Source organism: Rhinatrema bivittatum, chromosome 12, assembly GCF_901001135.1.
Source record: "Rhinatrema bivittatum chromosome 12, aRhiBiv1.1, whole genome shotgun sequence".
Classification (NCBI taxonomy): Eukaryota; Metazoa; Chordata; class Amphibia; order Gymnophiona; family Rhinatrematidae; genus Rhinatrema; species Rhinatrema bivittatum.
Genome location: NC_042626.1, coordinates 3,620,983 through 3,644,718, shown reverse-complemented (window position 1 = coordinate 3,644,718; position 23,736 = coordinate 3,620,983). Strand labels below are relative to the sequence as shown.

At 48.6% G+C, this 23,736-nt stretch overlaps 1 protein-coding gene and 1 non-coding gene across 8 annotated transcripts in view; both read right to left on the bottom strand.

Moving 5' to 3' along the window:
• Window positions 1–5,797: 5,797 nt before the first annotated feature.
• Window positions 5,798–5,870, bottom strand: TRNAK-UUU. Its single transcript has one exon. It is a non-coding gene; the product is annotated as a tRNA-Lys (tRNA).
• Window positions 5,871–18,304: 12,434 nt separating this feature from the next.
• MDM4 (MDM4 regulator of p53) overlaps window positions 18,305–23,736 on the bottom strand; it is a 62,720-nt gene continuing 57,288 nt past the window's right edge. For all 7 annotated transcript variants that reach the window (XM_029573880.1, XM_029573878.1, XM_029573877.1 and 4 more), the window contains one exon: window positions 18,305–22,716. In XM_029573880.1, the coding sequence (XP_029429740.1) occupies window positions 22,147–22,716 (570 nt within the window). In that variant the 3' untranslated portion in view covers window positions 18,305–22,146. The remainder of the gene's footprint in view (window positions 22,717–23,736) is intronic.

Below are 23,736 nucleotides of genomic sequence, written 5' to 3'. Positions count from 1 at the left end.
TGAATATGCATGAGATAAACTTGCATACAATGCAAATCTCATATATATATAAATATATATACATACATACACACACACACACAGTGTGGATATCGAGAAAACCAGTCCCGTTTGTGGCACTCCAGAAGCAGAGTTGCCTATCCCTGCTCTAAAAGCAGCTTTAGCCACTATTTAAAAACAGAGGCCAATTGCTGAAATACTTTTAGTGTCATTGCTTTTCTTTGTATGACCTGCCAGTTTCCTCTTGCTCAATCAGAACCTGGACTGGACCTTCGTTCGCAGGTAACCGGGAAATTTTCCTCTATCACCCCCATGGCAGAAGCACCACACCCAGTCTGCACATTGCAGGGATGGTTATCACCCCCATGGCAGAAGCACCACACCCAGTCTGCACATTGCAGGAACAGTTCAGGGCCAGGACCCATGCACCAAGGCTCCCTCTGCAACCCTACAATTATGGACCCTGCAGTTGACTCAGACTGAACCAGAGATCTTCTGCATGGCATTGGCACAGAGTCACCAGGATGCAACTACTTACCCTCAAAGGGTTTGTAAACAGGTAAATGTTCTTAGTTTGCAGTCAAGTCTCAGACACAGAATGCATACAAGAGCTGGAAGACAGCGGTCACTGGAACCATTTATTTCCCAGGCTTTACTGAATTCTGAAACCTCCATTCCTTCCACAGGAAGAGAGGTGGATGCACAGAGAGATGGGGGCAAAAACAGCAACCGTTCAAGAAAGCCCGAGAACAGCACAGAGAATGGTTGGTGCTGGGAGTCTGAGGGAAAAGTCAGAGATGGAGGAGGGTCTGTGGAGAAGAGAATGCGAGTCACTAGATCTGGCAGTCATTAACGCACTCCTATTCTCTACAGCTACCTGTGTGCCACAGGAGCCAGCAACTGCTGATAGCGTAAGAACACTGTTTTCTAGACTAAAGAGGTTAGGACTGTTCAGCTTGGAGAAGAGACGGCTGAGGGGGGATATGATAGAGGTGTTTAAAATCATGAGAGGTCTAGAACGGGTAGATGTGAATCGGTTATTTACTCTTTCGGATAGTAGAAGGACTAGGGGACACTCCATGAAGTTAGCATGGGGCACATTTAAGACTAATCGGAGAAAGTTCTTTTTCACTCAATGCACAATTAAGCTCTGGAATTTGTTGCCAGAGGATGTGGTTAGTGCAGTTAGTGTAGCTGGGTTCAAAAAAGGTTTGGATAAGTTCTTGGAGGAGAAGTCCATTAACGGCTATTAATCAAGTTTACTTAGGGAATAGCCACTGCTATTAATTGCATCAGTAGCATGGGATCTTCTTAGTTTTTGGTTACTTGCCAAATATCAGAACATCTTGACCAGAACTTGTAGTCTGGATTGATGCTGGGCTTGATGAACCCTTGGTCTGATCCAGTATGGCAATTTCTTATGTTCTTAGAGTGAGGAGGTGCCCTACAGGGGTATGGGAATGTCACCAGCAGAGATGGGGACCTGCTAAAGGAATGCTAAGCTTGTGCTTAGGGTGGCCAATTTTGGGGGTGACAAATTTCCTGTCCTGTGCTAAGCTGCAGACAGCCAGTCCTGTCCCGGATCTCCTCCGGTGACTCAATGCTCAGACTGCAGCAAGCACTGGGACCAAGGCTGTGCTCACAGGCTCGGTCCCCTCTATGCTTCCATGCAGGGAATGGGGAATGTAACCCAAGCCTTCGTCCCCACTCACTGCAAATTGAGAAGGACTTAAAGGTCAGGCAGCATGGCACTGGCACAGAGTGTCCAGGGGAGGAGTGGAGTCAGCTGGAATCCATAAGCTTGTATTTACATCAAGAACAGACTGCATGCACCAGGCGTCCTGCTGTCCCAGAGGCCCCATTAGCTGCCTTGGCTTGGCCTGGCTTTAATCATGGATGACTTATGACTGCAGTGACTATGAGACAGCCCTGTCCTTGAGGGGTTATTGGATGCACAAACACTTGCTCGATGTTTCACTTCACCCCATTAATCTGAAAAAATAAAATGCTCATCTCAGCAGTCCAAGAGGGAAAGTACAGCAAATTTCTCAGTGAAATCTTCCCCAATGACAGAATATCCCCTACCTTTCACCACAAGGGGCTGTGTAACCCCCCAAACCCAGGGCACCTTTCTCCAGACATTCCCCGCAGCTGCTGAACAATCCCTGTCCAGATCCTAGCATCAGGGGCTTGTGACTCATTCTACCCTCCCCCCCTAACAACTTAAAGGGAACTTTCCCAGACCAAGAATCAGCCACCCAAGTAATAGCCACAAGAGCCGATGTACTGTGATCGACAGGGCCTTCGACCGTGCAGAGCTCCACCAGCGCTCACACAGGGCATCCAAGAAAGCTGCCGCAGGTTCCTTCCCGGCAACCTCCATGCTCTGCAGGAACTGTTGGATCGAGTGCAGGAGGGCTCGGACCACGACAGCTGAGCAGAGAGAAATTGGCACCGTCATTGCTGACGAGATGAACAAACTCCTCAGCGGGGGCTCCATCTTCACCTCTCTCAGCCGGGATAGGGGTAATGCTTGGTCACCACCGGTACCTGAAAGATCTTCTGTAGCACAGCCCGAGGAAGGGGATAGAGGCGGTGCAGGAGGTTAACACCTCTCAGGCCTGATTCCACCATCATCTCCTCCAGCTCCAGGTGGCGTGGGTTCACGCTTCCCTTTGATAATGGAGTCCCACACTGGAGTCGCCAGCTGGAGAGACAAAATCACCTGTTCAATGAGAAAACCTATCTTATCCCAGTGAAAGAGGCGAATGACCAAACTGTCCTTCAGGGCCAGGGGAACCTCCCCCCCCTCTAAGGATGCTGAGTTTTCTGCGTCTCTGGGCTCTTCCCCAGGAGGGTCCCGGAACCACAAGGACCAGCCGTGCCCTGTTGGGCAGCACTGTAGGGAAAGGGAGCAACCCAAGTCCTTCCGGTGCCCTTGAAGTAGGTCTCCAGGACCCCTCCCAGGTGCACATAGAACATAGAAACATAGAAATGACGGCAGAAGAAGACCAAACGGCCCATCCAGTCTGCCCGGCAAGCTACGCACTTTATCCATTTTTTTTCCCTTTTTCTCTCTCCCACCTGTTACTATTGGCTTCCAGCACCCTCCAGCCCTAATTCCCCTCCACCCCACCACCAATTTAGAGAGCAGCGCCGTATCTGCATCCAAGTGACATCCAGCTCAATTAGGGGTAGCAACCTCTGTAACAAGCAGGCCACCCCCTTGCCCCATACTCTTACCCACCCCTGTTTTTACTTTTTTTGGAGATAGCAGCCCTCCATCCTTCCGCTCCGTGAAGGTGGAACACCAACCACTGGCCACTGGCATCCCGCTCCGTGAATGCCTCTGTCCAAAAGGGGGAAACAATCTGGGGGAAAATCCCCCCCAGCCCCCGGGGCCAATGCAGTCATGGCCCCCGACAAAGGCCGGAACCAGAACAGGAGGCACCTCAAAGCTCTCAGCGCTGCTCCGAGCTCATTACCCGATCGCACAGATTCCAAAATGTCCGCTGTCTCTGAGGGTGCGCAGCACCTCGTGTCGGGCCTTCGGAGATTGTCGCACAAAAGAACGATCTGGGAGGAGGAGAAGCAGGAGCTAGGCCTGCCACCGAGCAGTCACCGGCTCAGCAAACAGGCCCCATGCCTCGCTCTCCTGCCTGGACCTGCCGTGGCCTCAGGAGACCGGCCGTGCACGCAGCCCGGGACAGCAAGTTCTCCCTCTGTTTTATTATTTTTTCTTAATGGGGAAGCAGGTGAGGTAGTGAGAAGAGGAGGGGGAAGCGAGGCAGGAGAGCAAGAGAGACAAAGAGCTTAGATTCGAGCAGGGCAAGGAGGAATGCAGGAAAAAACTTCCTCAGACACAGAAGATCACGTATCGGACGACTTTCCTGTCAATCTCCTATCATTTTTATTGCCCCTTACTCACCAAGGCAGAGGATCTGGGATCCAGTGCCGAACCCCTGCACCACTGCTGGAGGCAGAAAAGACTGGAATCTCACTGCCAAGAAGGACAGAGGCAGGACGACGATACCGCACTCATCCCCTCCCAACCAAATAAAATATTGATCGTGGAAACAGAAAGGCAAGAAGAGAGGAGGTGGAAAATAATTCCTCCATGTCCTTCATCGGGAGAAGCTTCCCCGCTGGACTCCTAGCTCCTGCCAAACACCGCCTGAGGAGTTTAACCCCTAGCAAGCATTTCCGCATTGTTACCAAGAGCCGTGAACACCCGTCTACAAGGAACTGGTCACAGGCCACCACACTAGGCTAGTTAGCCAGTTAGGCCAGGGCTTACTTAATGGACAACAGCAATCAGTTACAGAGACGACCTACAGCAAGAAATGCCCTCCAAACGTACACCTGGCTAACCTTACCCTGGCACAGCAGTAGCAACAGAGGGAAAACCACAGAGGCTGATGGCATCTTATGGACCAAGATGTTTCTTTACATAAAAATGATAAGATAAAGAGTCTGAAAGTTCAGATATATCTGTTAGGCCAGGGGTCAGGAACCTATGGCTCTTTTGATGGCTGCATCTGGCTCGCAGACAAATCTTTAATAAAAAAAGTAAAAATCTAACAAAATCCCCCACCCTCCTGACACCCCCCAAGACCTGCCAAAAGTCCCTGGTGGTCCAGTGGGGGTCTGGGAGCGATCTCCTGGACTTGGGCTGTCGGCTGCCAGTAGTCAAAATGGTGCCGATGGCCCTTCCCCCTCACTATCTCACTGGGGTCGACCAATGGCGGCGGTAGCCCCTGTGACATAGTAAGGGAAAAGGGCCGTCGGCGCCATTTTGACTACTGGCAGCCGACAGCCCAAGTCCAGGAGATCTCCCGGACCGCTCCTGGACCCCTGCTGGACCACCAGGGACTTTTGGCAGGTCTTGGGGGGCGTCAGGAGGGTGGGGGATTTTGTTAGATTTTTACTTTATTAAAGATTTGTCTGCGAGCCCTGGACCCCCGCTGGATCACCAGGGACTTTTGGCAGGTCTTGGGGGGGGGGGGGTAGGAGGATGGGGAGTTATAGTAAATTAATTTGGCAGGTCTTGGGGTCGTCAGGAGAGTAGGGGGTTGTAGTAAATTAATTTGGTAGGTCTTGGGGGGAAGTCAGGAGGGTGGGGGATTGTAGTTAGTATGGCTCTCATGGAATTACATTTTAAAATATGTGGCGTTCATGGCTCTCTCAGCCAAAAAGGTTCCCAACCCCTGTGTTAGGCTATATGGTGCCACCAGTCTGTGGGTTTTGCGAGGACAGACCAGTAGGGCAATCCCTGTGGGCCTCAGGAGCGTGGGACCTTGGTATAATTATTTTATTTAAGAGTTTTTATATCGTCATTAAGTTATTATTTATACTGTCATTATATATACAGTCATTAAGTTAATATTTTATTTAAGAGTTTTTATATACCGTCATTAAGTTATTCACCATCATATAATATAGAAACATAACAGCAGAAAGAGACTGTACGATCCATTAGCTGGTCATCCATTCAGTTTATGTAGCCCTTACAATTCCATCACTTCCTAAGAGATCCTCTGTATTTATCCCCATGGCCCTTCCATGCATCTACTACCCTCTCTGTAAAGAAATATTTCCCAAAATTATTCCTGCATCCGCTTCCTTTCACCCTCATCTCATGACCTCCTGTGCATGGGAATCTTTGAGATATCTGAATTTCTCTATCATATCTTCCTTATCCCACATTTCTTCTACAGTTCACATGTATAGATTTTTAAGTCTCTCCCTATAAGCTGTAGCACGAAGATCACTCACCATTTTTGTAGCCAAAATAAAGCGCCCGAACAGGGACTTGAACCCTGGACCCTCAGATTAAAAGTCTGATGCTCTACCGACTGAGCTATCCGGGCCTCTGAGCATGGAAGACGGTGGCTTCTTTGTACATTTTCCGATCCTCAGCTTTGGAGACAGGGGATGGGCAGTGCTTTCTATTAAAGCTGTCCCTCTGTCTGGCTTGCTACAATGCTCCTTACTAAGGGCTTGTGAACTTAATCATATTTGTATTTTCTGATGAGGTTTTGTTTTTAAGTTGAAAATAAAATGGGGCTTAAGATTCTCCAGCAAGGCAGCAATACAGTCATCCAACATTCAGTCATACATACAATTAAGGAGACCATTCAATAAATCTATGATTTTCAAATTTTGTTTTACACAATTTCTTAACACTATAAAAAATGGAGTGAAAAACAGGTACATTCATACAGCAACACTGACGGTCATATTCCAATCACGTTTACTGACAAAAGTATAATCATTACACACCCTCAAAAGCCCATGCAAAATCCACAAAAATTATGGCAATTTTTGGAGTGTTTAGGGTGTGTAATGATTATACACTTTCAGGCCGATACATTAACCTGCATTTGGATGCGTGTTTTGGACGCGCTAGCTTTACCTCTTGTTCAGTAAGGGGTAATAGCGCTTCTAAAACGCGCGTCCAACCCCCCCCCCCCCCCCCCGAAACTAATAGCGCCCGCAACATGCATATGCACGTTGATGGCCCTATTAGTTATTCCTGCACGATTCAGTAAGTAAAATGTGCAGCCAAGCCGCACATTTTACTTTCAGAAATTAGCGCCTGCCCAAAGGTCGGTGCTAATTCCTCCGGGCACTGGGAAAGTGCACAGAAAAGCAGTAAAACCTGCTTTTCTGTGCACCCTCCGACTTAATATCATGGCGATATTAAGTCAGAGGTCCCAAAGTAAAAAATAGTTTAAAATAATAAAACAAAAATTAAAAATCTGCCCGCGGCTTGAAAACCGGACGCTCAATTTTGCCGGCGTCCGGTTTCCAAACCCGTGGCTGTCAGCGGGTTTGAGAATTGACGCCAGCATAATTGAGCATCGGCTGTCAAACTCGCCCGCTCTCCCGCGACTTTTATTGAATCGGCCTTTGTCAGTAAAAGCAATTGGGCTGTGACTAAAGGCACTGACATATGAATGCACTTATTTTTCAATATTTTTTACATTTATAAGAAAAATATGTAAAAAAAAAATTTTTGAAAATCACTGATTTATTGAATGGTCTCCTTAATTGTATGCATGACATAAGATTCTCCTCTAGTCCAACCAGGAATGAGGAAAATGTGCACTTTCCCCACCTTTAAGGTAAGAGGAAGTGACCTGGCTGACTGGCGATGATGCAGAGGTAAGACATGCTAAGCAGAGAGACAGATGGACCTCCTGCAGCACTGCTGGGGGCTGTAGCATTCTTTATTCCTAAGTAGCTCAGCCCTTCCTTAAGTCTGTCCTCAGAGATCTCTACAGAGATAAATCCTGCTCTCGGGGCTGAATTTAGGGTGAACTCCTCTGCAGCAAGGCCCTGGAGCACTGAAATTTGAGTGCTGGCAATGCAGGGCACTCACCCTTATTCGCCCTCCCTACAGTAATAAAGAAAGGCTGCCGAGTCGCTGAACAGAATCGCCAGTGCTCAGCAGCCTACCGCCCCCGCTCCTGCCCAGGAGGCTACCACAGGCAGCACCTGGTCACCCGGCGAGCAGCGGCATGTTTTCCTTTCTGTGAGAATATGGGAAAGCAGAGCTGAAAGGCGGTATGGACCAGCGTGCGAGCAGGTGCATCGCTCTCCTCCAGCTAATGGTACTTTACATGCTGCCGGGTCTCAGGCAGTTTGGGCATTTAATCCTGCAGCCCCTGCACCACTGGGAATGGAGTGCAACCTCCTTCCACAGAGGACGGGGCATTGTGTCTGATAATTGCTTGAAAGGCATTTGGAAAACAATTCTCATCTCATCTCCAGGTTTGTGGAGGCAGCCTGAGGGTAAGCTGGGGGTTCAAGCCTCTGCTATGAAGGATAACTTGTGCCAGCACCAGATTTAGGACGTTACACCTGCTGAATTTCCCTAACACTCACTTCATGTCTGGGGTGCAGCTGTTTAAAAAAAATGCAAGTGAGAATCTTCAGTTTCCCCCTGATACATTTTTTCCTTTATTATGTTCCCGACCAGAGGAGAAGTGTGAGACATCGGAAGGTGCGATGGACACGCTAACCTCAGTTATTAGTTCAGATGTCTTTTCCTTCACATGTCAGGTGACAACGTATCCCCAGGGTCTACATCTGTAGTTTCTTTTGTCTCTCTTAATAAGGAACTTTTTCTCCAAGACTATTTTAAATACAAAGCTTCCTTATTTTGTGGGCATTACACCTTTTTTGATCCAGTTCATTTTGAACATTTTATTTTAGATAAAACATCTTGATAATGTTTGAGTGTTTCAGTTTAGGCTGCTGTCTCCCTAGGATGTGGACTCGTGTGCTAACTGGAGTGCAGTCTCTACTATTGTTTTTGTTTATATATATATATATATTTTATTTTTTTTTGCTTGAAATTCTTTGAATATTTAAATGATGGAAAACCCAATAAATAAATAATGGCAAGGCCACAGCAAGCTTTTAAGAACAAACAGAATGGTAAGTATTTAGTGATCCTTTAATTCCAATAAAATCACCTTGCTGCGCTGGCAGCGGCTAGGAGGAAGATACGTCAGGCATGGCGTGATGGATCAGGTCTACGACGGGACATGTTTGAGAGAGGAAAAAGACACCTCTCCAGGAAGACTGGGCTGCTAGGTGCAGGCAAACACTAGAGGTGACCCCTGGCACAGCTGTGCGTGCAGGGATACAGGACGGGCCACCTCAGTACGGATGCCTCACAGCAGCCATCAGCTACAAAGATTGCACGAGCTTCTGGTCCTCTCTATACACCTGCACTGGTCCATGGAGTCTGCAAGAAGGGGTTAACTTTAATCCTGTCATCCCCAGAGAGAGAGAGAGAGCTGCACTATGGGTAAAGAAAACGCCTGTGAGACAGCTTTCCCTGCCAGGAGATGCAGGGATGTCTTGCTTGATGGCATCTAGCGACCTGCTCCTGCACATCCCTATCTTTATACACAAGCCTCGACCGATCCATAGCATAATCCGGCAAGGCACATAGAGGCCGATGTGATAAGCACGCCTTCGTTCTTCTCTTTAAGGGTAACTTCACTCCCAATTTAATCAAGTTTTTAGTGACACCGGAGCTAAAAAGCAAGCAAACATTAGCACACCTCCATGCTAATTACTCCCCCTTTCACTTCCGGATTACAATTTTGGGGCTAGCGGTAGTCTCTGGTGCTGTGCCACTGTGCTCCTGAGCTTACTGAGTGTGGGGGTCATGGAATCAATCTGCAGGTCCGAGACCACGCTGCCACAGCACCAAAGACTAATACTAAACCCAAGCATGAGAAAAAAAACAGTACCAAGAACTGGAGTAATGGAGCCCCATGTTAGAAAGCCCTCGACGCAACTTCTAACCCATCTCCATGCACTTAACTACCCTCCCCTCCCCCCCCCCCCATCTATTACCCTGCACTGTACCCCTTTCCGCCCCAGTGGCCATTTAAGAAGAGGAGCAGCCATTCCTCAGTACAGGTTAATGGGACTGGGCGAGGGGTCGAGTTAACGAGTGCATGAGAGGTAGGTACATGGCTATGTTAATGGATGGGAGGAGGGAGGGGGTTGGGGGTTCTCGGGTCCGGAGACTCCTGCACTGAATCCCAGGCTAGAACAGAGCCTGCAATTTTTCCAAGTTAACCGTACTAGCATTTGTAGTGAAGCTTTTCTCTTTGGCATCAGGAGTAAGTTAAGATGCGAGTAAAGAGAACGAGTGCTAAATTTCAGCAGACATTTTTTACTCATGCTTTGCGCCACGAGGCTTGTATTATGCTGTTACAGCATGCGGTATGCATGGCACATGCATTTTTGTAGGGTAAATTCCAGTTTAAACATCCTACATTCAAATCTCCCCTTCAGTTGCAACAATTGAGTTGATCGCCTCTTTCCTGCGTAGTGTACTTGAAATGTCTTTCCTAAACCATGATGTAAGAGGAAGCATTGCTGAGAGAACGGGAATCTGCACATCGGTCACTCGCTTACAGATGCCATGCACTAGGATATGCAAACAGATGCTGCAGCTCCTGCTGCAGAGGTTTCTACTAAGATGCTGCTGTGATTGGCATAGGATTTACAGCTGCAGCAGACGCGTGAACAAACGCCAACTATTCAAGGTGCTGCACATGGAGCCCTTGAAGCTTTTAGAATTTCATTCAAAAATTAAACAAAAGCCTAAAGACAAGGAGTAACTGCATAGCTGGACATAAACAACCCTGCAAAAGGTACAAAGAGCAGGGGACACACAATGAAGTTACTCACTGATACCCTATTTTTTTTAAGTCGTGCATACTAAAACTGTGGAATTTGTTGCCAGGAGATGTAGGGGGACAAGTTCCTGGAGGAGAAGTCCATAAAGCATTATTAAGGTGGACTTGGGGAAATGCTCCTGGGATTCCACTCTTTCCCCAGCAGGCGGAGGCAGAGAACGTCTCTGGAACAGCCACAAGTCAGGCAGTAATTCTCTGCTTCCGGCTCTGCTGGAAGGATGGCTGGAAGAGCAGAAGTTACAAAAAAAAGAGCAAGGATTAGAAGGAGCAGAAAGCAGCAAACCTTTGGGACCTTGATTAAACCCAGACCTCATTTAGGCTGCTATAAGGCCCCCTTATCCCCACAGGGTGCTGAGGAGGAAAAAATACAGCGGTGTTATAAGAGATACAGAGGAAGAGCAGGATTGAAGCCCACGGAGAAGTGCGTTGGCGCAATGGCTGAGAGACGCAGGAAATGCCCTCATTGCGGCCCATGGCGGGCTCTGTCTGTCAAAGTGTAAGGCATTGGACCCACCAAAGGAGACCATCCAGGTAGGAAGAGGGAGTTCAGAGGCGGGAGAGCAGGATCCGGTGGCAGCTGGAAGAGAAGTGCTCCAAGAGGAGGAGCAGAGAGGGAGAGCCGCCTCCCAGAGGTGGTAGAGAGTTCTCTATATTGTGAAATGAGGGGCAGCAGGTAAACACCGGGGGGCGCAGGGAAGTGCAGAAAGGGTCCGGATGGGGGAGAAGGAACTCCCACAAGTATGCAGAGTCCCCTAAGCCTCTCTCCAGCAGAAGAAAGTGACCTGCTGGAGGGGGAGAAGGAGAGATACAGCAGTAATGAGAAATTACTTCTCACCTGATGATTTCCTTTTCCTTAGACCAGACAGATGGACGGACTCAGGACCCGTGGGTTATGCACCTCTACCAGAAGATGGAGCAAAGCTGATGTGTCACTGTATATATATATAGTGACTCCTGCAGTGACCCCAGCCCGCCAGTCTTCTCTTCAAAAGCAAGAGCGGACAGACTAGCAAAAAGCTTGATTAATAACCGGCAACCAACAGGAAACACTGAGCTCAGGCAAAGAATGCATTCACACTTACCAGTACCCTCTGGAACATGCAACCAAGCAGGAGGACCAGAACGCAATCAGTGGGCAGCTGAATTAATCCGTCTGCTTTAAGGAACAGCAAATTATCGGGTAAGTAGAAATTTCTCATTTCCTAGCACCCAGACAGATGAATTCAGGACCAGTGGGATGTACCCAAAGCTACTCCCGAGTAGAATGGGAAGCTGCCCATAGTCCTTTCAAAACCGCACGTTCAAAGGCTGAATCCTCCTGGGCTTGCACATCCAGACGATAATACCTGGAAAAGGTGTGTAAGGAGGATCACGGTGCAGCTCGGCGAATGTCGATGGGAGACAACAATCTAACTTTGCCCATGACACTGCCCGAGCCCTAACCTGACTAGGTAATGGCTTTTCAGCATCCACATACGTGGCTGTGACTACCTCCTTAATCCAGCGAGCTATTGTAGCTCACAAAGCCGGCTCGCCTTGTTTACCTCCACCGTGAAGGAGAAACAGGCAATCCGTCTTCCAAAAAGATTTAAAAACCTCCAGATACCTCACATGTCCCTTGACATCCAAGGCTTGCAACAGGCGATTTTCCTCCACATCTCTTTCCCTATCCAGAGATGGCAGGGAAATGGACTGATTCAAGTGAAACTCCGAGACCACTTTTGGCAAAAAAGGAACAGTACGCAGCTGAATCACTCCTGGAGTCACCTGAAGGAATGGCTCCCAGTAAGGCAAGGATTGCCGCTTGGAAATTCAACGTGCAGAACAATTCACCACAAGAAACACCGTTTTCAAGGTCAGTATCCACAAGGGCACTGGTAACCGCAAGGGCGGTCAACGATGTTTCACTCCTTTCAGGAAACGGGCCACATTTGGATGAGCCGATAAAGATTCTCATTCACCTCACCCCTGAGGAAACCTAAAGAGGTTAGCACTTTTCAGCTTGGAGAAGAGATGGCTGAGGGGGGATATGATAGAAAGGAAAATTGGTTCTTACCTGCTAATTTTCATTCCTGTAGTACCACGGATCAGTCCAGACAGTGGGTTGAGCCTCCTGTCCAACAGATGGAGATAGAGAAAAAACTAAAGGGTATCCTATATCAGGACAGTGCTCACCCTGCATCCCTTCAGTATAAACGTTATCAAAGCAAGAAAAGATAAAGTTAACCAGTAGAACATCAAGCAAGTAACAACCAACACGTAATGTGAACTATCAACACGTGAAAGAACCGCTCTTACATATATATCCAGTTGAGAAAGCCTTCTGGTGCTTTGAAGTTCTGATAGGAAGTAACTGGATCCAAAATGCTGTTAAGAACCAAACAAAAAAAGGAAAAGTCCTTCGAGCGGACGAATCAAAAAGAAATCACAGCCCGGGCAGGAGTCTGGACTGATCCGTGGTACTACAGGAATGAAAATTAGCAGGTAAGAACCAATTTTCCTTTCCCTGTACGTACCCGGATCAGTCCAGACAGTGGGATGTACCAAAGCTTCCCTAAAGAGGGTGGGATAGAGACAAACCTGCTCAAAGCACCTGCCTGCCGAAGGAGCCAAACACTGGAGCCTGGACGTTGAGGTGATAATGACAAGCAAAAGTATGCAGAGACCGACTGACTCTCCGAAGTAGATTGTGCACTCAAAGAATGGGCTTTCAAACCCTCTGGAACCGACTGGCCACAACAGATATAAGCCGATGCAATGGCCTCCTTCAGCCAGTGAGCAATGGTAGCCTTAGAGGCCTTGTTACCACTATTTGGGCCGCTCCATAGGACAAAGATGATCAGAGATGCGAAATTCGTTAGTAACCTGTAAGTATTGGAGTAGGACTCTCTTTACATCAAGACACCTGAGGTCCCCGCCGGGCGTGCGTGCAATGTCTTCAGAAGAAAAGGCAGGAAGCTCCACTGACTGATTGACGTGAAAAGAAGACACAACCTTTGGAAGAAAGGATGGCACCGTCTTGAGGGAAACACCTGAGTCAGAAAAGCGGAGAAAGGGCTCCCGACAAGACAAGGCTTGGAGCTTGGACACTCTCCTGGCCGAGCAAACAGAGACCAAAAATACTGTCTTAAGAGTGAGGTCTTTAAGCGTGGCCCGCTGGAGAGGTTTGAAAGGTGCCTTACAAAGGGCTTGAAGCACCCAATTGAGGCTCTAGGACGGACAAGTAGGCTGGACAGGTAGGTTTAAATGTTTGGCCCCATTAAGGAAGCAAACGACATCCGGATGAGTTGCCACCGCGTTACCATTGATACGCCCAAGGAGAGAACAGAGGGCCGAAACCTGCACCCGCAGAGAATTGAAAGACAAACCAGACTGCAGGAAGGAAAGGACCTGAGACATCGGAGCATCGCGCGCCTGGACTCCGGACTCAGCACATGCATTCTCAAACACTCAATATGTGGACGTGAGAGAGGTAGAGGTCTTCCGTGCCCGCAAGAGAGTGGAGATAACTTCCTCCTTATACCCTTTCTTTCTCAAGCGCCGCCGCTCAAAAGCCAGGCCGCTAGACAAAAACGATCCACCTGATCGAAAAATACTGGTCCTTGGCGGAGCAGATTTGGGAGGTGACCGAGGCGAAGAGGACCGTCGGTTGTGTGGTTCACCAGGTCCGCGAACCACGGTCTCCGAGGCCATTCCGGCGCTACAAGCGGACCGCCCGAGCTTCCAGCCAATTGATGTTCCAGAGAGACACTTCTGCACTCCAGCACCCTTCTGCCGTCAATTCCAACCCTGGAGGCTAAGTACTAACCAGTTCTTAGATGACCTGTGTGTAAGCAGACCTCCAACGAGATAGCAGGGAGCACTAAAGAGGATGCACAATGTGCCCTCGCCCACGGCACCAATTCCAGGGTTGCTGCTATCAAACAGAGTACCCTGCTTTCCTTCATGTTATTTATTTATTTGAAATATTTTATATACCGACATTAGTGTGCAAACATCATACTGGTTTACATTGTAACTAAAAGATAGAAAAATATAATGAACGGGGGGGGGGGGGGGGGGGAACAGGTAATTGCAACAGGAAACTTGCAGAGTGGAAAGATAAAGCAGAGAAAGCAACTAACTAATCTCTTGCTATGGTGTAGCAAGAGGATTGGTAGTAACTTATATACAAAAGGTAGTAACTTACGTACTAGGGGCTTATACGTATCTCAGTGTGAAACGCAGAAAATGCTGGTGCTCCAATCGGATGGGAATATGGATGTAAGCCTCGGACAGATCCAAGGAGGTCAAATTCCCCCAACTGCACTGCCATTATCACTGAGCACAATGTTTCCACGCAAAAATGAGTCACCCGCAAATGACAGTTGACACCTTTGAGATCCAGGATGGGACGAAAACAGCTCTCCTTCTTGGGCACACCAAAATAAATGGAATATTGACCCGTATTTTCTTGAGACGTGGGCACTGGGACCACAGCCCTCAGTCTGAGGCGTCCGGACAGTGTATACTGCACTGTACTGCCTGCTTCTTCTGCAGGGAGACCCTATGAACACTGCGAAATTCCAGCACATATTTCTCTCATATCACCTCCAGGACCCACTGATCCAATGAGATTTTAACCCCTCTCTGCCCCCCCCCCCCCCCCATCTCCTGTTCCTAGGGGTGGGGGTGGCAAACCTGCATTGGGATGCTCGGGAGGGTCCCTGTCTGGGACGAAAGGACTGCGACCTACCGAAAAGTCGAGTTCTCTGAAAGGTCGCTCCTCTGTAGGGACAAAAGCGCTTGGATCCCCTGGCACAATCCCTCCAGCAACCAAGGAATCGGGGATTTGCCCCACTTACTGGCCAGTTTCTCCAACTCGCTGCCAAACAAGAGTGAGCATTTAAACAGCAATTTCCTAAGGTTAGCCTTTGAGGTGGCACAGGCCCACCAATTTCTCAGCCATTACTGACGCCACCCCTCTAGCTGAAGTGCAGACAAAATCGCAGTCCGCATCTGCCAAAAAGGCGGCTGCTGGTTCCATAACTGCCCTGGAATTCACTCCAGATTTATTGACCTTCTGAGAGAGAAGTAAACAAGAGCGAGCCACCAGGGAAAAACAGCTGCTTCAAATGCTTGCTTAAGGGTGGCCTCTATCCTCCTCTTGTGCACATCCTTCAAGGCTGCTCCTCTCTCCATGGGGATAGTCGTCCACTTGGAGACGGCACAGACCAGCGCATCCACTTTCGGAAAATGCAAACGCTCTCTCACCACTGGACCCAGGGGTACAGGGCTTCCAAAGCCCAATCCCCTTTGAAATTAGCCTCCGGGGCGCCCCACGCAAGATCAATCAATTCTTGAATGGCCTCCATAACAGGGAAAAAACAAGAGGCTTTATGCAAAGAAACCAAAATGGGATTTTTCTTTGGCTCAGACATGGAATCTGCCCCAGTTACTCCCAGCATCTTCAACATCTGGAAAATCAGAGCCGGCAGCTCATCTCTATGAACGACGACACTCCACCTCAGACTTCGCCCTGATGAGCCAATCGTCCAGGTACAGGTGTACCAGGATACCTTCCCTCCCGAGTGCAGCCGCCACGACAACCATCACCTTTGTGAACATCCGCGGCACTGTCGCCAACCCAAAGGGAAGGGCCCGAAATTTGAAATGGTTCCCTAAGACCAGGAACCTCTGATGATTGGCCCTTATGGGAATATGGAGATACGCCTCCATCAAATCTAACTGCACCAGAAAGTCTCCTTTGTGCACTGCCGCTATCACCGTCCACAATGTTTCCAACCGAAAACTTGGCACCCGATGTTGCCTGCTTCTCCTCCCGAGGCCTCTTAGCCCCTCTCTGCCACCTACAGGGCCCTGATCCACAGGAAACAGTAGAGGAGGGGAGTCCCGAGCCTCCCCTGCAAGAGCCTGGTTCCTAACACGAGGAGCTAAAATGGCCACCGTCTCTTCAGACACACCTGGGGCCTCCTGGACCAGCCCAGACAACCTTGCGGCTTTAACGCCCCAGCGAGCCCCTCGGAGGTCCCAACCCTACTGGAGATGCAATCGGGACAAAATGCTGTCACTTTGAGACGCAACTGCTTAGAGCCACAGCCGTGACAAACTTTCCCGTGCTGAGCAGGAGGCGCCATGCAGCTGCGATGAGACCTAAAAACAGCCACTACTGCAAACACTGCCAGCTGCGCCGTCCGATGCTGAAAAGGCACCCGGCCCCGTCAGACGACACAAACCTGGTCCTGCTCACCTCTAACTGCCTCCCAGGAGTGAAATAAGCCAGCTGCTCAATCGCTGCCTCTGCCCTGCTCGCTTTTTTTTTTTTAAGGAGCGCACACACTGGCATCAAAACCATCAAGAAGGGGAAATAAAACACTGAGGGTGATCGGGATCCAGGACCCCCCAGCAACAAGGGTTGAGCTAGAACAGGGATAACCAAACCACCGCTCGCCCTGCTCTACCCGAGGGATGGCCCATGAAGGAAACTAACACCTTTGGCCATTTTAGCTCCTCAATCTTACTGGGGTTCTTCCTTCTTCCCTTTCTTTTTCCGTTCCCTAGGAACTCCAGACCACAGGTTTGCACCTCTACCATCTGCTGGAGACAGAGAGATACTGAGGGACTGCAGGTGGCCCTCCCGGTTATGTAGCAGTGCCCGAAAAGATTTTATTCTCTGCCTCCATCTGCTGGTAGGGAGGCATAACCCACTGGTCCGGAATGATCTGGGGTACGAACAGGAAATTTCCCTCCCTACTTTCACAAAGGAGGAATGTAGAGGGGAGGGAGAAATCTGCATTTACTAGATGTTAGAAGAATCCCTATAAGGTACCCCAGAACCACAAATGACTTCAGAGAATCAGATAAGTTGTTTATACTGTTCGGCGGTCCAAGGGCGGGGCAGGCTGCTTCCAAAGCATCCACTGCAAGATGGATCAAGGCGTGATAGCAGTGGCCTACACATTGGGCAAGGCAAGCAGGTGCCAGTAGGTCTGAAAGTACACACTACCAGAGCTCAGTCGTCGACCCGGGTGGAATATAAGGCAGCCTCCCCAGGGGAGATTTGCAGGGCAGCGACTTGGGTATCTTTACTCTCATTCATAAAGCATTACAAATTGAATCTGCATGTGAGGGAAGACACAGTTTGGCAGGAAAGTGGTAGCAGCATTAAGAGTCTGTACCCCTCCTGAACTGACCCTGCTCTGGTTCATCCCAGGAGTTCAGACTAGTCTGCAGGACAAAAAGGAAGATGAAATTTAGTCTTACATGTTAATTTCCTTTCCTTGAGTACTAGCAGACTAGTCTAGATCCCTCCCAGAAAAGAGAAAGACTCAAAAAGAATAGGGGGAGAGGTAGGGAGCAAGCAAGGAGGCAGGGGAATGCGCAAACATGGGCACAGTCTTGGTGTCTCCTAGAGTGTCTCAGAGAAAAAACGGGGAGGCGTGTCCGTAAATTCAGTTAATTTGTCGACTGCGGTGGCCTACTAATCTTCTCCCTTTTTGTCTCCTAAATGTTGTAAGTAGGTTGTTTCTGGCTAAGTCACTAGGCTACTGATAGTTCTGGCTATCCCAGTATATATAGTGACAAAAAAAGGAAAGACGTTTTCTGTCTCCACCTGCTGGTGAAAGAATGGAATCCCAGGAGTTCAGACTGGTCTGCTAGGACTCAAGGAAAGAAAATTAACAGGTAAGACTAAATTTCATCTTACCCCTGGAAAAAGCAGCATGGAATTTATCAACATTTTTGGACCCTGCCAGGTAATTTGTGACCTGGATTGGTCACTACTGGAAACAGCATACTGGGCTTGATGGACCTTTGGTCTTACTCAGTATGGCAAATGTTATATTCTTAATTCTTCCTTTACGAACCTTGTCCTCTGAATTGTGTATTCCCAGTGCTAGCTCCATCCTTTGGCACAGAAGAGAGCTGATGAGTTCTCAAGTTTTATCCTGAATGGGTACAGTCCAGGTCTGTATGGGCAGGAGCTCTCTGCCCTAACAGCAGCTGTGACAAGTAGCAAGAACCACCAGACTGACTTTACTTTCCCCCCAGGCCTGAGAAAGTACACAATTCCATTTGATTTGTAACGTTGCTAAGCTTTAATACTTTTAAATAGTTATCCAAACTCTATACATAGGATATGCACATCTTCACAGACACTGTGTAATTAAAACTTTTTAAATTAAAAATAAAAGCTTGGAGTTCCCATGGTTTAAGGCAGCAAAAAAATGCCCACTCAAATGTTTTAGTTAAAAGAATTAGCTTTTGCAGTAGTGCAGACCTCATGGCTGTTGAACACAGAGTCTGAGTGTGGAGGGCTGAGAATACGACGACACAAAAGAACAAGATACAACACTTGAACAGGCCTTGGCTACTACCCCTACCAGCACTCACTTCCAAGGGTCCAATCATTATAGTAAAGGTGTTTAATCGGAGAAATGAGCCACGTGATTGCTCGTTACCAATCATGCTGCTCAGTTTCTCTGGGCTATTTAATGATAGAGCATTAACCCACAGGGAAATCTTTTTTGTTTCAACTGACTTTAAAGATTTGCAATGACATTCAGTGTAATGACAGAGTATTATCATATATGCTGAAGCCTCTCACTGATTCCAGGGGCTGCATTAATAATAATGTATGTGCTGGGGATCAGGAGAGTCACAGAAACTTGGGTTTTCATCCACGCAAACCCTAAAAGGAAACAGGCTGTAAATGGATGCAAGACTACAGCTCCAAGATGGTAATCTGACATTGCCAGGGCTGGGCAGTTCCATCAAAGGAGGCCCCGTAAAAACAAATGATAGATTTAAAAGGGGAGGTATTGCAAAACAGCTGCTATCAACTGGCAGGAAGTTTGTAAAAGGGCTTCACACTACAATGTTGAGTGCAGATGTGCATCTGGGAGTATGGAAGGAATGTTTTTGCAACTCTGACTACTGTAGCACCAAAAAACTGCATTAACTGGTTATCCACCTGGGGACCATAAAAGGACTCTGCACTGAATCCCAGGAATACACACATCAAAAACTGGATTTTTTGCTCAAAACTAAGTAGAGTTCTTGGCTAAGAAATACATTCAGAGCAGAGGTACTGGGGCCAACAAACAATGAAAAGTGGCAAGGAATGGAAGAATACTTTAAAATCACCTTTTAAAACCAGCACCTACCTTTCCTTGGTTTTTAATACCAAACTTTCCTAAACAAAAACAAAACACAAAGGTTTCCTAGTAATACTATGAGAAAACCAGGAACAGCCGAGGTCAGGTCTAAACTTTTATAAACAGTCAAGTGTTTTTAAGAACTCTCGACACAAAAGGAGAGAACCCAGGACAACAACCTGACATCACTCACACAAGGTTACAGCCCTGAGTGTCCATTCCCCTGCCTCTCCTCCTGACATCACTCACACAAGGTTACAGCCCTGAGTGTCCATTCCCCTGCCTCTCCTCCTGACATCACTCGCACAAGGTTACAGCCCTGAGTGTCCATTCCCCTGCCTCTCCTCCTGACATCACTCACACAAGGTTACAGCCCTGAGTGTCCATTCCCCTGCCTCTCCTCCTGACATCACTCACACAAGGTTACAGCCCTGAGTGTCCATTCCCCTGCCTCTCCTCCTGACATCGCTCACACAAGGTTACAGCCCTGAGTGTCCATTCCCCTGCCTCTCCTCCTGACATCACTCGCACAAGGTTACAGCCCTGAGTGTCCATTCCCCTGCCTCTCCTCCTGACATCACTCACACAAGGTTACAGCCCTGAGTGTCCATTCCCCTGCCTCTCCTCCTGAGATCACTCAGCACAAGGTTACAGCCCTGAGTGTCCATTCCCCTGCCTCTCCTCCTGACATCACTCAGCACAAGGTTACAGCTCTGAGTGTCCATTCCCCTGCCTCTCCTCCTGACATCACTCAGCACAAGGTTACAGCTCTGAGTGTCCATTCCCCTGCCTCTCCTCCTGACATCACTCAGCACAAGGTTACAGCTCTGAGTGTCCATTCCCCTGCCTCTCCTCCTGACATCACTCGCACTAGGTTACAGCCCTGAGTGTCCATTCCCCTGCCTCTCCTCCTGACATCACTCACACAAGGTTACAGCCCTGAGTGTCCATTCCCCTGCCTCTCCTCCTGACATCACTCACACAAGGTTACAGCCCTGAGTGTCCATTCCCCTGCCTCTCCTCCTGACATCACTCAGCACAAGGTTACAGCTCTGAGTGTCCATTCCCCTGCCTCTCCTCCTGACATCACTCACACAAGGTTACAGCCCTGAGTGTCCATTCCCCTGCCTCTCCTCCTGACATCACTCGCACTAGGTTACAGCCCTGAGTGTCCATTCCCCTGCCTCTCCTCCTGACATCACTCACACAAGGTTACAGCCCTGAGTGTCCACTCCCCTGCCTCTCCTCCTGACATCACTCACACAAGGTTACAGCCTGTGAATAGGTTGCAGTTTTCGAAAGTGATGGCAATGGAGCAGAACATGGCAGTGAAGAAAGTGTTTTTAGGAACGTTCTGTGTCACGCCAACACTTTTCTGAAAACTTGCAATGTCCCAGGCCCACACTGCCAACATGAAGCCCAAATCCTTTTCACACAAAAGCCAAGCAGTGAAACGCAGCAGAAAGAAAAGCTTAGAGTAGAAAGCCACCCGTCAGCTGAGCCCTAGAACTGTGCTTGACGTGCCGGGCTCTCCCTGAACAGGAATGTGAGCGACGCTCGGCACATACAGGAAGGAAGCGTCATGTGGGCGCTCTCTGGGACATGCCCACTTCTGGCCTCTGGGCTGCACTCACGCTGCCACCCCCTAAACATCAGAAAATAGTTACCAATGGGGCCGGCCTTCTGGGACTCGGGTGCAGGACAGGCCCTGGGCATTTGCACCTTGCTTATGCCAATGTGACAAAGGGTCTTCACGGTTAGTTTTCCACCATTTTCTTCTCTTATATCACCTAAAATTAATTTTACTGGATCCTTAATTTTAGCAACCTTTCATCAAGAAAACTAAACTGCTCCCCGGCAGCAAACGAGTCCGCCAGGGCCTCCTTCTCTGGGAAACGTGACAGAGACAGAAGAATGGGCCTGTCCTAATCAAAATAGCAGCAGCTTCTCATCAGCCAGCGGGAAAGAGAGGAAGCTAGGACTGGTGAAGGCGCACGTGCAACCATCACAAAGGCTTTCCAGCTCGGGAAAGAAGTGCATCTTCGTTAGGCAGTGACAGCGCTGACCACCTCCAGTCAGCGCTGATGAGTTTATCGTCATTTCTGACCGGCAGTTGCTACTTATATTTTGTGTACAGTTTTGCAAATGCACTTCTGCTGCTTTTCACTGTCCAAGACAGAGTTTCCCTTTGGTTTAAACCAAGAAAACCTTCTGCTGCAGAACAGAGCAGTGGCTGCCCCACTACCCAAATAGGGCTTTGTTTAGCAAATAAAGGCAAAAAAAAAGGTACTGGCCATCATTTTTCTATGTGATAGCTGATAGGGTTCTTGCCCCCGCAGAGATGAGGATTCACAAACACTGCTGACTCAGCTCCGACTCTTCACGCATGAGAAGGTTTAAAGGTGCTTTTCATAAAGGGCCTTCCCAGTTACATCCCAGATATGCTGCCTCCCCATCGACCAGTACAATCCCCACCCTAAGGAAAAATACAACAGAAAAACCCTTCATTTTGTGGCATCAGCGCTCAATCTGAGCCAAACCTTCGTGGCACAGCTCTCCCAGTGGCCTCGTCTGCTCCCATGCTAGAGAATACTGTACAAAGCATTAGTAAGAACATTTATTTGGTAAAGGAAAAGTCTCCCTGGGCCACTGCCAGTGTCACCCCTGCCAGCTGTGGAAAGAAAGACCCAGTGATGGTGAAGGTGTACCAAGGTGCTAGGCTTCCGCAGGTCCTGCCGCAGGGGCACAGGGCCGCAATGCTATGCTACAAATATCTTCACCACCATATGTATCTGCTTTTTGCAGACAGGACAGGGCAGCCGGCCCTTCTGTAGCATTTTTGCACACAGGAAACAGGTGACAAGGTGAGCTGTCCTGCCATGCACAATGTTCCCATTGCGCGGTCTCCGCTGGCAGAGTCGGCAGGGCTCCAGCAACTCTTTGCTGGACTCAAGAGACACCACTGCATCGCTGTGCAGCTCTGCAGACTCCTGCCTAGGACTCTTGGAAGCAGTAAGGGATGAAAGCGTGGACTCTGCCAGGTCCAGAGACTCAATGGAACTGTGAGGGGTCAGTCTGGGTTTCTCCAGTTCAGCATTCGAGTCTCTGGGCCGGACAATCGGAGCAGAGATGGTCCTACGACAGTCTGGGATATCAATGCCCTTGTCATCGTCCTTCTTGGGCAGCTTGGAGCTGATGTTCGATGTGGAGAGGGAATGTAGCAGCTTGGGGCAGTCTGCATACCAGTCTTTCCGTAAGGCCCAACAGCGAAAGCAGTACCGTTTTATAGGTGAATTAAACTTCTTACACTTGGTGCATTGCCAACAGTCCTAAGCAGCGAGTGGCAGATGGGAGAGAAAGGAGAGAGGAAACAAAATGAACTGAAGAGCAGTCACAGGTAGGCACACAATGTCACAGCCTCAGCTGCTATTCTGCTCAGCAAACACACACCTGCTGCTCTGATATAGTACGCTTTGTAATAAAACAGGATTGCAAAACTTAAATACCTCAGAAAGTTAAGCGAGCTGATGTGACTACCCCTCTGATTCTTCTGTTATTTCTTGACAACTCAATACCCTTTCCAGACAATCTACTTCCCTATACTGCCCAAAGGCTGGAAAATGGGGTGCTCCCCTTGTCATGTGACTGTTCTGGCATCAAGCAACAAAACAAGGGAATCTGGGCACATTGAAAGGCAGAGGCTCCAGCAACCGCCCACTACACATCAATATACATAATGCATTCACATTCGGGTGTAACCGGTACACAGAGAGGCATTCTCTTCCCATGTATTTCATAGCATTGACTTCTAGCAGAGCTGTAAGAATGTGGATTGGTGCACGGGCTCTAACTCTAAACGGGCAGACAGCAAGGTCTGGGATCATGCTATAGCAAGGGAGGCCCCAGAAAAGAAAACTGGTTCTTACCTGATAATTTTCCTTCCTGTAGTACCATGGATCAGTCCAGACTCCTGAGTTTTGCCCCCCCTCTAGCAGATGGAGACAGACGTTTATCAAACAAAACTCCGCCTTATATAGGATGGTGCCACCTACAGTCTGGCAGTATTACTTAATGTCAAAGCAGTCCAAAAACAGACAAATACCCCCATGAACTATGTATAGTAATCTAACAACCGCAGACCGGCTCATCAACCCCCCAAATGGATACAGAACCCGTGCTCAATCAAGAAACAAACAAATCAACAGAGCTGACTATAAAGAACGATAGCAGTGCGGACTCTCCATTCCCTTCAAGGACAAATGGGCGAGACTCTGGACTGATCCGTGGTACTACAGGAACGAAAATTATCAGGTAAGAACCAATTTTCTTTTCCCTGTACATACCCGGAT